The sequence below is a fragment of the Zonotrichia albicollis genome, chromosome 5, assembly GCF_047830755.1.
Source record: "Zonotrichia albicollis isolate bZonAlb1 chromosome 5, bZonAlb1.hap1, whole genome shotgun sequence".
NCBI lineage: Eukaryota > Metazoa > Chordata > Aves > Passeriformes > Passerellidae > Zonotrichia > Zonotrichia albicollis.
The window spans coordinates 41561137-41576412 of record NC_133823.1 but is presented as its reverse complement, the minus strand read 5'-3'; the positions used below and the strand labels follow the sequence as shown (position 1 = coordinate 41576412).

Here is a 15276-nt window from a genome sequence, read left to right as displayed (position 1 = left end):
TTTTTGTGAGATAATTATTACCACAGATTATTTCATGTCTTTCATAGAATATGTGTTGCTTTTTACCACCTCTTACTTACAGAATTTACATTATTTAGTCTGAATTTTTAGGCATTTCTATCTATACTTCTTAAACTTCATAACACATACATATGTACTTTCTGAGCCTTGAGCAAAGCCACATTGTAATACACAATTCAAATACAAACTCCTATATATATATAGACGATATTTTTCTACAGCCAGAATAATGGCTTATTATGTTTGTGTCTTGGTGTGCTGAATTTAATGCTGTCAGACACTGTGAAATTTAAACTCATCATTAGCCACAATGAGAATAGGAATTTAAATTCACAATGTAGGCTGAAAGCTGCAGGCCATATTTTTTTTTGTTTAAATATTTTTTTTCTGGAGTTGCTTTTTGTGTGCAAAATTATTCCTAGCTTATAGGAGTCTGCTATGAATAAGATTTGAAATGTGTTGCAGAGGAGACATTATTGGAAGCTATGTTTTTCACAGCTTTACCTGCATACCTGCTTTATAAACGAAACTAGGGATAACAGTGAAGTGCAAGATGTTACTGGTGGTGAGCTAACTTTTCCTCTGAGTAAGGCTTTGAATCAAACTGTGACTGCCACAGACTCAAACAGCCCTCAAACCTTCATGTGAGGCTTTCTGCTACTTTCCACCTAAATTTAGAGTCGATTCATGCAAGTTTGTAAAGGATGATGTATGTCATGACAAATGCTTCTATAATCTCACCATGCAATTTGTGATTACTAAATAAATTAGCTTGTGCTGAAAGTTGGGATAAAAATTTGCTTAAGGTTCAATAAAAAGAAAAATGCCATTTTGTAGGGCTTTCTAACATAAGTCAGAGAAAATGCAGTGCACTTCTGACATGCATTACATGTTTTACAGTAAGAGGTACATCAGTTTATTCTTAGTGAAAAGTCAGATGCCAACAATATCTCCTGAAAAAGTAACAGTACTTCTCCTATTCTGAAAGCTTTAAAAATTGAAATCCAAATGATTTCATCTTCTAGCACCCAATGAGAATACTGCTCCAGCACAAAGCAAAAATTCTTTGGCCTGTAGTGTCACCATTATAGTGTGAGTATTTGGAACCAAATGCTCTTTTTTATTGAACGGAAATCCTACAGTGTTCTGCAGCCTGACCCTTATCTCACACAACATTTTTTTTCCAGATATAAATAAACCACAAGCAAGTTCTTTAGGGCAAAAAAAAGGAAAATAGGAATGTTGGAGCTCTTTTATGATTCACCTTTCCCTCCTGTGAGTAGTTATATCTTAAAAATAGAGATGGGTCTGGCTGCTGCAATTTAATTGTGCATTTTCAAAACTACAAAGCCTGAGGGCATGTGAGTGTCAGACTGAGCTCAGGTTTAACTCAGAATGTTGCTACAAAATCTGAACCCAATTAATACCCAGTTCCTGCATCAAAGCCTTCTGAAAGTTTAGACTGTGTTTTCCAAAGAAGCTGTTTTGGTATGATTTAAAAGTTAGCTTACTAAGAGTGGGGCAATTTTCCACTGAGCTTTGACCCTTCTCTAGCTCATGTGGATTTGCCTGGTGACATGTAATTCTGATACCTCAAACTAGAAGCATTTTAAATTGCATTTGTAGAATTTACACAGTCCTTCGGCAGGAAACATAGAATATAATTAGGCACATGATGCAGAAATTGGCAGTTTTTCCTAAAAGCATTAATTCTTACATTGGCCACAAATATCCAATAGTGGATATTGGTGTTAATCTTAGTGTTAACTGTTTAACCTAAAAATCAGATTCACTTGGTAAGTTTGAACCAGCCTCTGGATGATGCTGCTCAGTACCAGAGCAAGGAAAATGTTCATTCACTAACCTTGAAAAACTGCTGGCTGCATTCTGCAAAGCAACAGCAAGAACAGAATCAGCTTTAAAAAAATAAACCCTATTTAATAGAATTAAATGGATTACCGCCCAGAAGGAGAAGAAAGGATTAAAATCTGCCTTCTCTTGTAACTGATGTTATCATGGAAAAAAGGGGAAAAAAAAGTTGATTACATAAGGAGAGTTATTAAAAAAGTATGGATTTCAGAAAGGTTGACTCTGTAGGTAGGAGATGATTTTCTTCTACCTTTATTATGAAAGAGTGCTATTTATCTGTTTGGGTGGGCTTTTTTCTTTTCCTTTCTTTTGCCTGACTATATGCTGGCTTCTTCTGTTCCTCAGTCTACAGAACAGGCGAGAGAAGTATTTTTCACTGAAATGGCTGTAGAGGAACTGACTATGTTTTCTTGCTCTGACAGAACTCTCTGCACATTTGTCTGCTTTTTTGGTTTATTCCCTTTTCAGAAAAATTTCTTTTACCAAGACTTATTTCACTTACATACATTTCTGAGACCAATTCTTCTTTTGCTTCCCCACAATTTTAAGCGCCAAAAATCAAAATCTTTATTTTGCCAATAAACTGTTATTATGCTTACGTTAATGTATTCTTCCAACAGTCTACACAGTCACCTCCAGGCTGGTGTAAGTACACACTGCTTGGAGTTTGAGCTGGCTGGATGCATTCTACCCTTAAACAGAAGATATAAATTTATTTAAGCAATGTCCAGGACAAAAAAAAATAATTATTTATTCATTTATTTATTCTCACCATTTGTGGACTGCCCATAAAGCTTTCATTTCATAGAGAGGTTTGAGTCAGATATATAAATGTGATTGTAATCAGCTCTGTAGCTGTACCTCCAGAGCCATGCCCTGACAGGTTTTTCTGTCAAGTGGTTAGACTACCACAATAATATCTTTCAGTCAGAGCTCCCTTAAAGGCAAGAATAGACATTAAGTGCTAAATAAGCTCATCAGAAACCTGATTCATCACTGGAGTACATATTAATGTATTCATTAGTCAGGAAACAAAGAAATCCTCTATATGTGATGCATTTTTGTTACTGACAGATGACGACAAAATATTTCAGGTTCATTCAGTGCTCAGGATACCAAGAATTTGTCATATCTGCTTAAAGGGTTAAATTTTAGTACCGCATCAAATACTGTTTTACTGTGGTCAGATAATAGGGCTCCACCAGCCCTCTTAAAATGATTAAATGCTTCCCTTCATCTTATGCCACTTCACTCTCCAAACTCCATCTGTCCTGAACAGCAATCCACCCACTGAACATGGAAAATCCAAGACCTTCTTTCCCATTCATACTGAAATTCCTATTCAGTCTCTCAATGCACTAGGTATAAGTCTACTGTAATAACCACATATATCAAATAATAAGTTATTTTTCTACATTTCAGTACTTGTTATAAATATTTTATTTCTACTTCTCCAACCTAATTTGCAATTCACATACATTTCCTCATAATTCTGTCATATTTCCTTTTTATAGCCATAAGCCGCATTTCTACTTTATCATTTCCTTTTAACTACCCTGGAAGACCTTTCCATATTTCAATTACCTGCAGACTCCCAGTCCTGCAGCATAGTCTTAAAATCAAAACTGAAGTATTGATGCACTCCCCTGCATATTAATTCTGATTATTATCAGAATATTATTGGAGTATAGGTATGCTGGAACCTTCTGAAGCTTCCTTGACACATCAAGGCTCTCATCTTTCATCTAGTGAGGTCCATGACTGATCAAAAGCCAGACTGAACCCACTTGTAAGCATATACTTCAGTGTAATGAAAAAGATACTTGCAGCCTTTCACATACTTTTTCCTGACAGTGTTTTGGTGTAAAAGTATATTTGCCCTATATACATCCTGCTATTAATCTGAGAAAGCTACCACCGTATGTGCTCTACTGTCCTTTTCCAGCTTCCATTTTCCCCCATGATCGTGCTATTTGACAAGGAAGAAGGGTCTTAGGAAGTCATAATGACCTGCAATTTTTTTATGCCTCTTTTGTTTCTCCCAGCACTGCAAGCAATAATGTGCAGACCTTTGTACAACTGCAATTCCCCCAGTGAGAACTATTTCTATGTTTGAAATATGGGAAAAAAGTGATCTTCAACCAATTAGATCAGGTCATACAATACAGATGTGGAGCTTTATGTATCTGAGAAATTTGTGTTTCCAAAAATTATGGAGTGGTTGAACTCTACAGAACTAAAATCTTGGTAAAACTATAACTATAAAAAATTTCTAAGTAGCTCATTATTTTTTTTAGAGAAAAAGTATTACTGTTGTCATGTTAATTATCATAATAAAAAAAATTCAGTTCTATCCAAGTCCTGGGCTAAAAGAGACTACACCACCCAGATATGCAGCAGTAAGAACAAAAACAATCTAGAAATTAAGTAGTAGTAAACAAGAATAATTCAATTTACTAAAAAGTAAGTAATATTTTCCAAACAATTTAGACTGGGTTATTTAGAAAAAAAATACGTAGGTGATTTGCAACATCTAGAAAACAAAATTGGATTTGACTGCAGAAGAGCAATGGCTTCTGAATGACGACCTAATTTAAATTGCAAATCTATTTTTGCTTTGCCTTTTTAAAGGATAATTAATAAACATAAAAAGCCACATGTGCAAGAATGACTGACATAGAAGCTATGTAAACCTGGAAAAAAAGAAATTATACTATAGTTTTTATGGGTCTCAGAAGAAGGGTTAGAGTAAAATCATGTTTAAATAAAGAACATTATGGAAAAATGAAGGAATTACATAGATCAAAAGAATTTGTAGGACACAATATGAGAGTTAAATCACTGTCTCTTCTCCTTTGAAATCATAGAGAAATACCCTTTTTAAAAAGCAAAACGTTTGTAAAATTTGGATAGAAAAGTATGAGTTGAATGGGAAAAAAGAGAATTTCTGTTAGTGTGCATTTAGCCTTAACTAAGAAACCCATCTTGGAAGACAAAACAGAAAAAACCTAATTTACATTGTCAAAAAAAGTAGGTGCAGTTTGACTAAAACTAGGTGAATTCCAGGTTCCTTCATCCTTCTTATACAGCTGCTAACTGCAAGTTTGCTTCAAGGAAAAAGAGAAAAAACCCAAACAAACTATACTAACAGAGCCCTCCAGTGAAGGTTTTTATATAACTTTATTTCACAGTATTGTCTCAGGAAAAGGTACGCTGACCTAAGGGATTTTTAATCTTTCTCAAAAGTGCTCTGGCAGGATAAAGCTGCCTCATGATGCGTGCTTGCACTCTCAGGAACAAGGTTCACCAGTACAGTTCTGTTTCAAGAGTATCTTACAGAGATCTATTCCAGGTAAAAGAAAAATTAAATAAAAGCAAAGGGAAGAAAATTCTGAACTAAGATTTAAATAAGAGAAGTAAAAATCAAACAGATATTCTTGTTCTATAGCTGCAGAGAGACAGAAGACCCTGTGGCGCTATAGATGCTTGGAACAGCAGGGTGAATATAAAAAAATGGAGAAAGATTTAACCATGTGCAGAAAGAAACCCATGAGCCTGCCAGAAAATGAGCTTCTTATTACTACTTGTTTCCCCAGTTCTTTAAAAAATGTTCACTTCACCAAGCCTTTCTCTTTCCTCCTTCCAAATCCCCATGATACATCCTAAACTTGTAGGCAGGAGGCATCTCTGTGCAAAAGGAAAATAAGACAGTTGCAATTCTAACTGCTCTCTCTAACAACATAAAAATTTGAATCCTTTTTCTTCTTTCTTTGAGTAATAAAGCAGAAAAGAGCTTATGCAGTTAAAAGAAAAAGCAAAACTAGCAATGTAAGGAAGAATGAGAATTTAAAGTAAAACAGCCAATTGCCTAATTTTAAAGTGAGAGACTTTTATTATACAAATATATAACTGCACTATCTCTAAACCAAAAAGTACTGCTTCTGATACTATATTTTTCTTATCTGGGAAATAAATTGATACCTGGATTACTACCCTGTTTCTACTATACCTTTCTGCCTACATAAAAATTTACAAATAAAAATTTTACAAAAAATAATCAGTGAGAAGCTGTCAACTTAATCTTTCATTAGATTGTTCTAATCAAGAATTTCTTAGACTGACTTATAATAGACTGCTTTTAAAAGCTGACCATTAAAAAACATTCTTCTGAATGCAGGAAAAACAATATACAAAAAATCCCACATTGCCATGGTAGTTTACAAATGCCCATAAGTATACTTTGAAAATTAATGACCAAAATAAATAATTTATTGGACACATTCACAGTGAAGTGTTTTCAAAGAGACACTATTGATTGCTACAGAAGAAAAGAAAACAATTTCATTGTAGTACTACCCTTAAATAAATACATGTGAGAGATTTATCTCCAAATAAGCACACCTTATTTTCTCTTTTTTATATTCAACTTTTGTTTTATTTCTTCTTCCATAATTTCTTTCCTATATTCACCCCAAGGCACCATGATAATAAAAAACACAAGCTTGAGAAAAATAAACTAAAGAAAAAAATTCTGGTTGATGTTTGACATTATGATTTCCTGCCAGGTTTCATCAGTCACATCATGCCATGTGGAGTAATACAGTCTGATTGATGTTGCTCACAGGGACTCATCACCTTTCATGTGTTTGCTGAAGAATTTAAAGGTATCACACAATCTTTGCACAAAATTAATTCTTATGGTGCCAAATATTTGATTAAAAAATAATGATCATGACATAAAAAACTTACAGTGGTGGGGATGTAATTCTTAGTGCCATTTATAAGTTGCTTTTTTTTTTAGCATATGAGAGACACTTTGAAATCTCCTGTGTCAATTGTACATTTAAGATTAATTCTCTCAGCATTTAGTATTATGACCAAGTTTGAGCCTTAGCAGGATTCAGCATGAGTTTCTTTTTCCACGTTATGCCTGATGGGGCCCTGCTTTCCTGCAGATTGCTGAACACCTCACTGCCCATGGAAAGCAGTGAATTAATTTTGATTCCTTGTTTTGCTTTGCTTGTGTGTGTGACTTTTGCTTTACGTATGAACTGCCTTTATCTCCACACATTAGTTTTCTTTTCAATTTTCGCCCTTCCAGTTCTCTCTCCCACCCACACCGGTGGTGAAACTATAACAGTAACCTTAATTTCATTATAAACTAATATACCCAAGTCAAGGCAAAGTTTTTCAGCTAAGCCTCATGAAATCTTAATTTATATGGAAGTTAGACTTGATACTTTGTATAGAGGAAAAAACAAAGGCTACCATATATATAATCTTTTTTAACATTTTGAAGGAGCCTTACCTAAACAAATGGTGCACACACATAAAACAATACCTAATGGTAACATATAAAGCCAAAACACAGTGGTAAGTGCGACTTGTACCACAGTTGATCCTGAAGAATTTAAATTTAAATCTGCCTTTAGAGGAATTGATATTTAGATTATGCAATATCTTCTGGTTGGTCAAACAATCTCTGATAATGAGAAGACGTTTTCTTCTACAGTGGACTAAAATTGTGTAGAAGATCGATAGTTTAATTACTACTAAATATTAAATTAAAAAGTATAAAAAAAGTATTAAAAAATATATGTTTACATGCATTTAGAATCTGTATTACTACCTTACCTGTTACTTTCAGTCTGTCAGCTCCAATGACAATCTCATCTTCATCTGCAGAAAACAACACTCTTCCACTGTCACTTGCCCTCACTTCAAATCTCTTACACTGAGCTTCCACAGCATCAGCCCCTGAAATCAAGGAAGGGATCATTACATCTAAGATATTTTGTAACAATTAATCATTGGCATAAATTGAATATCCAAAACCTATTGAATATATGATGATTTATGAAAATATTTGGCTTTCTGTAAGCCTGATAGATAACTTGTATTATAAAATACTATTAAAATAGTTTACAGAAATAACTATGAAAACATCTTTTTCACCATTATGTGGAAATCAACACTAATATTTACAATTTACTTAAACACTGAGATCTTGAAGTGCCAATTCAGACAGAGCTTTCTGGGGTTTGTTCAGTTTAAATTGGAGTTTCTTGCCAATGAACAAATAAAGATAACACATGACCCTCTTCCATCAAGACACTCAAATCAACACAGCAGAAAACAGTATTTTTCTTTTAATTCTTCTGCAGCCTTAGAGAATAAAAACCAACCCAACAAAACACCAAAACAAACAAAAAACATGGACTAAGATATCAAAATTTATGTCCTATTTTATGAAACAATATTCCCAAATGTCTCAAAGTTCAAAAATCCTAAAATAATTGTGGAATTGGACAGATATATGGATTGATCTAACTGCAATGAAGACAGTTTGCAGGTACTAAGACTTTAAATTCACTATGCTTTTCAATTTACAGGTCTTATTCTTACTCTCCAGTGATTTGCGTACTAAATTGTTTCTGAAAATTTTATTTTATTAATAAGTGAAAGCAAACATCATTTCTGAAAATGGTGTTGAAAAGCAACCAACTGCATATGGCACAACAAAACATAAAGCAAGATACATTATTTCAGGGAATAATAATCTGAAATTTTCTCTATGATCCCTAATTATACTTGTAATGCATTCCTGGCATAAATCTACATGCGCAAAAATTATGTGGAGGGCATTATGAACAAATAAATTTATATATGTTATCTCAGTTTAATAATCTGGTTAAAAGGTTTGTAAAAAAAATCTCTTCCTGCATAATATGTATTTATTTTAATATGCAAATGCATAGTATCAAAACATGTAATAAGGAATATAAAAACTGTGATAATGAATTTTGGTCAAGGAATTGCCTTAGCAGTTCATAATTTACAGAATCAGCTATGGGATCAAAACAATTCCTCTTACTTTCAGATGAACATATGTTTGTACTGTAAAAGATAATTGGCTATTTTTGATTCACAATGGAAAAAAAAATGAAAAAATCAAAATACTTGTGATGATGCATTTTGTTGAATTTAGATATGTTTATTCTGTAAATGTGCAAAATGGTTTTTTTTTCCCCACTCCCCTCCCCCACTGAAGTTTTTTAAAATGTGTTAATCAGGTTGTTGGCTTTGTTTTAAAAATATATAAAAATCTTTGTAAAAAACAGGGGCAGATTTCAGATTTCAGACGCAGATGTTTGGGCATGCCCTTGTCCTGCAACCATAGTTATCGTTCAGGAAAGCAAAGGATAATAACAAATAACTTAATACTAAACAGTTTCATCTTTATTTAAGAGCTCATGATAGCTCAGAAAGTGGCATTATAAGTACTGTGACATTACTAATTTACACCCATCAAAGTTGTTAGCTATGTAAGGAAAAGAAATTAACAAATAAATGTGTCAGAAATCAAAAAGAGAAAAGACCTGCCACATTCTTAGTCATTATATATCACTCTAAGTGACAGCCCATGTTTCAAAAACGGCTTTTAAAAACTTGAGATGTATTTAGGATAATATATGTTTTCATTAAAAATGACTTAAATAACAATGGTCTGGAACTTTGACTAAGGACTGCATATATTTTAGATGCTATTTGTGCTGCTTCAGAATCACATAGCATAAAAATACACCTAGAATTCAACTAGTCCAAAATACCATTACAGGAAGTAAATAAATTTTAATGCTAAAATAAATGGGTTTTTACTTCATGTTTCACTCAGGACTTAATAGTGTACTACTTGGTATTCCTTATTCCTGAAATGGTAGTTAGCATGTTCAAGGCACTTGAGAGATTACTAAAAAACATAATACATGTTACATCTGTCTCTTTGACATAGAACCAGGTGTGAATGTAATAAAACTGGTTTAGAAAAGTTGAACTGCCTACGAATACTCAGTGCTACCAAAATAGAATTCTGTTTCATTTCATTTTCATTTCCCAGTTGAAATAAGAGCAAGCAGTTGCATTTGCAATGTATTAAGGTATTATCTTCTTAGCTGTAAAGCAAATTGCTGTGTTCCAAAACCACTCTACCAACATACACGTTTTATAAAATGTCTGAATCTTTAATAGTGCTACTAATAAAAACAATGTCAAGTCTTAGAATATTATGCATGAACAAAGGAAGTATTTTGAAATTCTAATCTCAAACTTGTAGAGCCATCACTATTTTCAGCAATTCATACCTGCTTGAATAATGCATACTTCAGTCCAGAGAATCATGTATGAAAATCTATCTTCTAAATTCTGTTTGGAAAGGTAATTTCTATCAAACACATGGCTACCAGAAAAGCTGTTTAGCTTTGTTACTTCTTACTGTATTGTTATTCTACTTCATCCTAGATATGGAGTTGGCTACATAACAGCTTTAATCAGGTTCAAGAGATGTCTATGAAAAACTCCTTTCTCATCTTGTGTTCAAGAAAACTATTAACTTGTAAATTCAGATGTATAATCCTCAATTAAATTATTATGTTTCTGTGAAATTAATTTAAATTATATAGATGAAAAATATGTGTATCATATTCATATATACATGGTATGTAATGATGGTTTATAACCCATGCTTTGTGCACAGCAGTTGTATAACTGAAATTATCATTAAACCAACTACATTTAAAATGGTACAGTGCCTAAAATTGTACATTTTAACTGTAGTGAAGACACATTAAATGAAAATTTTGGGCAGTACATGCTGTAAAAATACAGAAAATTATGGTTCTGAAATCCAGATTAACAATAATAGAGACTAAATTTCAAAATAAAAACTATTTTGAATTTGAAGAGAGCTTGACTTACTAACTAAGTAATATAATAATATGAAGAATGCATGTTCTAATATTTTTCATTTTAAAGTCAATGATTACTTACAGTACTTCATTATTATTATTCAGCAATAATAATTAGAACCATTGTTTGCTGTGATAATAAATAGAAATAAGAACTCTCCAGTCTTACAAGGTTTAGATATGAGTACAAACACTAGCAGTGTCTGATTTCTCAATCACCTTCCATGTCCATCTGGCACACAGCAAATTCAGACACGGAAAAAGACAAAAAATCAACAACCTTAAATTGAATATAGGGATTAGAATTCAAATGGAATTACCACAAACTGATACTTGTAAATAGGAAATATGTTAAAGGTTCTTCTGGTTCTTCAAGAAAAATGGGTTATTTAAACATTTATTAAATGCAGAGTTTTATGCAGAGTCTGGATGACAAAGAAAGTTACTTTTATGAGAATGTGTTGATGCTTCTGAGATTGGCAATTAAATAGATAAATTATTTTTAATAAAGATTCAACACTCATCTGGGTCTAAGATCAATTTTTGACAAGTATACACCTAGATAAATTTTTTTAATATTCATAGGAATTATAAATATTACGGTATTTTGGACAGCAGAGATCTTAAAAATTTTTCAGTGAATGCAAGAGCAACTGTGCAAATGAAGGATTTGTACCAGCTGAACAGAACAGAAGCACTGAGGAGTTTGGAAAAGAAAAAGAGAACTTTCAGCTGGGAGCAAAACTTCTACACAAGCAAAGATTCACAACAATCAGAACATATTCTGTGTTCAGTTTGCTGAGGAAGGGAAGGGATCATTTTCATTATAACTGTGAAAGTAGAAGGTAAAAAATCCCTTAGCTCTCTCTCAATAGTTTTTTGGTTCTGTATGTAGAGATGTCAGAAAGGTACTGTTTCTAGGAGAGGTTGATCTTCAAGGTTTCCTATTCTAATTATCATCTACTCAGGCAAGGGAAGCTGGAGCAAATGCTGGGTGAGAAGAAACATAGCACACATTTGTTACCTTTTGTGGAAGTGAACAATAACATCTGTCAACATAAATTATTAGAATAGGAATAAGGCACACATTATTATAAGAGGAAACTCAGTAGGAGCATCCGAATCAGGCGGGACACTTCCTTCACTGTGACCTACAGATCCAGTACTATACATGAAAAATTAGTGATATTGGTCAAATGACATCTGACAGAAAAGTTCTGCTCTCCCAAGCTGGTTTTACCTCTAGGAACTTTGTGGAATCCTAGAATCATTATGGTTGTAAAAGACCTCAAAGGCAGAACATTAACCCGGCACTGTCAAGTCCACTGTTGATATGCTATATCAGTTTCACTGCAAAACACATCTGAAATATTGTCTGTCACCTCTACAATAGATAGAATACATCCTTCCTGCAATCTGTCTTCCTGGTGGATCTTGACATTGGAAGTTATGTTCAGCTGTGTTTCAGCTATGAAAAGAGGTTGTGGGAGTAGCATACCAGCAGCAGCAGACAACACTGTCCATCCTGCTTCTAGATGAGGCCACAACAACTCAAGAGCAATTCTGTCCTTTTCTGTCATAACATATGGTAATTTCCATGAGACTCAGAAATTACACGGCTGAACAGATCAGATACAGCTGTTCACAATTTCATCAGCTATGAGCTATACTCATGGGGGAATGAAAGCAAAATGTGGTTCTCTGCTTCTTGAAGGTTGTTTGAGCTTTAAGTCACCACATTTATTTTGCTTCCGTAATGGTTAAAAGGATGTGCATTGTCTGTAACTTTAGCTATAATATCTTAATTGCTTATATGGCTCCTTAGATAAGAAAGCCATGCAAGACACAGGAAGATATGTCAGGCACCAAAATTTATCTGTAGAACTTCACACTGTATGTTTTGCTCCTTTTATAATCCCATTAAGGTTAATTTACTCAAAACATAATCTAGATTCATGAACTGAGTCTTGCAACAAGTAAAATGACTTTCGTATCAGACTGATTTTTCTCACAATACTAGAGATATGTTATAAACATACAAAAATATAAAAAACATATATTAATAATAAATAAATATACATGGTTTCTGTAAATTGATAAATTTTAAATTAGATTATTAAATAAAGTATCTAAAGTATAAAATAAATAGGTTAAATTTTAAATAAATATATATATTATTTTTTATTACCAGTTTTATGACATTCTCTTTCCTACATGCTTTCCTTTATTGTCCAGGAATGTTTCTTTGTGACATCAATAAATAGCCACAATATGTTAACTTCTTTTTACAGCTGCATTTATCAACTTAGCTTACATTGACAAGCATAAAAGACCAGCTCATGCAACTGTATTATTTATAAATCTAACATATTTTATGTACTGCAAAATGTGAATGGGAGTAGAAAGCTAAACAGTTTTTCTTACTCATGATGAATGTAACTTGAATATTACTAAATCCTAAGAGAATTGTCCAAGTCTTCAGTCTTATCCTTAACCTTGTAAATATTAGCTTTTTGTGATGGGATTAGTTTTTACAACATAAATTATTTACAAAACTGAACATACACCTTTTGGTAGCTGAGGCTTACTGAAGCCGTCTGGGCACTACTTTTCCATACAAAATTAGTGGGAATATTTCCATTCTCTCTGTTAGCTAAGCTAGACTGTAAGGCTATAATTATGTTGTTTGGTCACTCAGTTTTATGAAAATACTGAGTTGTTTCTAAGTAGCTGCACATTCCACTGAAGAGAAATGAGAGTCAAAAATAGACAGAACATTTAATTGTCAGGTACCTGACTACCTGCTGTACTTGATGAACACCACATTCAAATCAAATAGCAAGAACACACAGAAATAGTAAGGGGAGTTATGAAATGTCCTCATTAGATAGATGAAACTCAAAGACAAAACAGGACTGTTGAATTTCTCCTTGGGAAATATAACATCTTGCAGATAATGTAAAACATTCCTTGCTAAACCTGTTACTGTTTATCATTATATATTTCCTTTAGGTCACAATTATAGCCAGACTTCCCTATTGAATGTTCCACCAATTTACCAGAAATTCTACTGAAAATTCAGTGATGTGTAAATCTCTACATCTCTACTTTATTCTTTTCTTAAAAATAAATGTGATGTTTTACTTATTTGCATCGTTTGACGCCTAATCTCTCATCTGCAAGCTGCCTAAAATACCTGCAAGGGCCTTTATGCATCTTGCTTTATCACTCTGAGGTAACTGGACTGAAAATGAAACTGGATGAAGTGAAATACAGTCATGTAACCCAATGGTTCTTTACCTTTCCTCTTACTCATTTATCCTCTGACCTTTTAAAATAACTGTTATGGATCTTACTTTGTAAAGATTTAAAAAGAAAAGCATTTCACTTTTGTCTTTCTTATAGGTAATATTCTCTGTAAGCATTAGACAGTTATTCTGAGACTTTTTTTTCTACCTGGCAGGCATTTTGGACATTTTTTGGTGTTTTATTAATAAAAATTAAAAGCTAGCAAATATTTTTGCCCATATTCACAGAATCACAGAATCATTCAGGTTGGAAAGACCTTCAAAATAATGAAATCCAACATCTGACCTATCTCCACCTTGTCAATATATTCTTAATGTACCCTTGTTATTAAGAGATTGGCTTTGCATCTTCCTTTTTTTTCCCCCGACGTGATTAAAAAGATACAAATTGTTCTTCCAGATGCTTTTGGCAGTTTCCCATAGACTTTAAATAAACTCTGTTGTGACTCAGAAGTATAATATTACTCACAATGTAGTGAATTAGACCATTATAATGTTTCTGAATGCAAATCAAACTTTTTTGAGATAAAGAATTGAATTAATCACACTTGGAGAGAGAAGACCTAAACAAAGGACAAAAGCTACGAGAGCACTCAGAAACTTTCTTGAAAAAAGAAATGTCAAAAAATCCCTATTTCATATTTTTATAATATTAATTCAATACTGATAGTTACTATACAAGAAAGATTATAAAAGTCTAATTTTTACAAACTGACTATTTCTCCAATTACCTGCTTTAGCTAGGGAGCTCAAATATCCTGAAGCTATCTATGCAAAAGGTCTTAGCATTTCATATAATCACACTTTATCTGAGAAAGATTTAATGAGAGAATGTACAAAATACATGACAAAAGATACACATGTACAATGTATGTTTTGTGCAATGTACAAAAGATACACATGACTCATCTACAAAAAGGCTACCACTGGTTACTACTGAGTAGTAAAACAAGAGAAAAAAATACAGCCTGATTACCAGAAAATGATAATTTTAAACCCTTCTGCTACTTTGCAGATCAGTGAAATGCATTTGCAGATTTCTGAGCAAGTTGCATCCACTATGATGAAGGCACAAGACAATGAGGTCTTAACCCAGCTCTCAGGATTTCTGCATTACCCATTTAGGAAATTACTTGTCTCCTTGCCCTTGACAGTGGGACAAGAGCCAGAAAGCTGTAAAAGCGGGATAAAAGCATATTTGGTCTCTTAGCTTCTTGAAGTGTCTCTTTTGATTAATGTTCTCAGTGGAGCTCATTGTTGACTTGTAACACATAAGATGCAATTCAATTCACCGATGAAGACATCTACCTCAGCCAGTAACCCTGCTGACACTG

At 33.2% G+C, this 15276-nt stretch overlaps 1 protein-coding gene across 9 annotated transcripts in view; it reads right to left on the bottom strand.

The window, feature by feature from the left end:
* SGCZ (sarcoglycan zeta) overlaps nt 1–15276 on the bottom strand; it is a 391625-nt gene that overhangs the window by 37273 nt on the left and 339076 nt on the right. For all 9 annotated transcript variants that reach the window (XM_074541471.1, XM_074541468.1, XM_074541469.1 and 6 more), the window contains one exon: nt 7525–7647. In XM_074541471.1, the coding sequence (XP_074397572.1) occupies nt 7525–7647 (123 nt within the window). The remainder of the gene's footprint in view (nt 1–7524; nt 7648–15276) is intronic.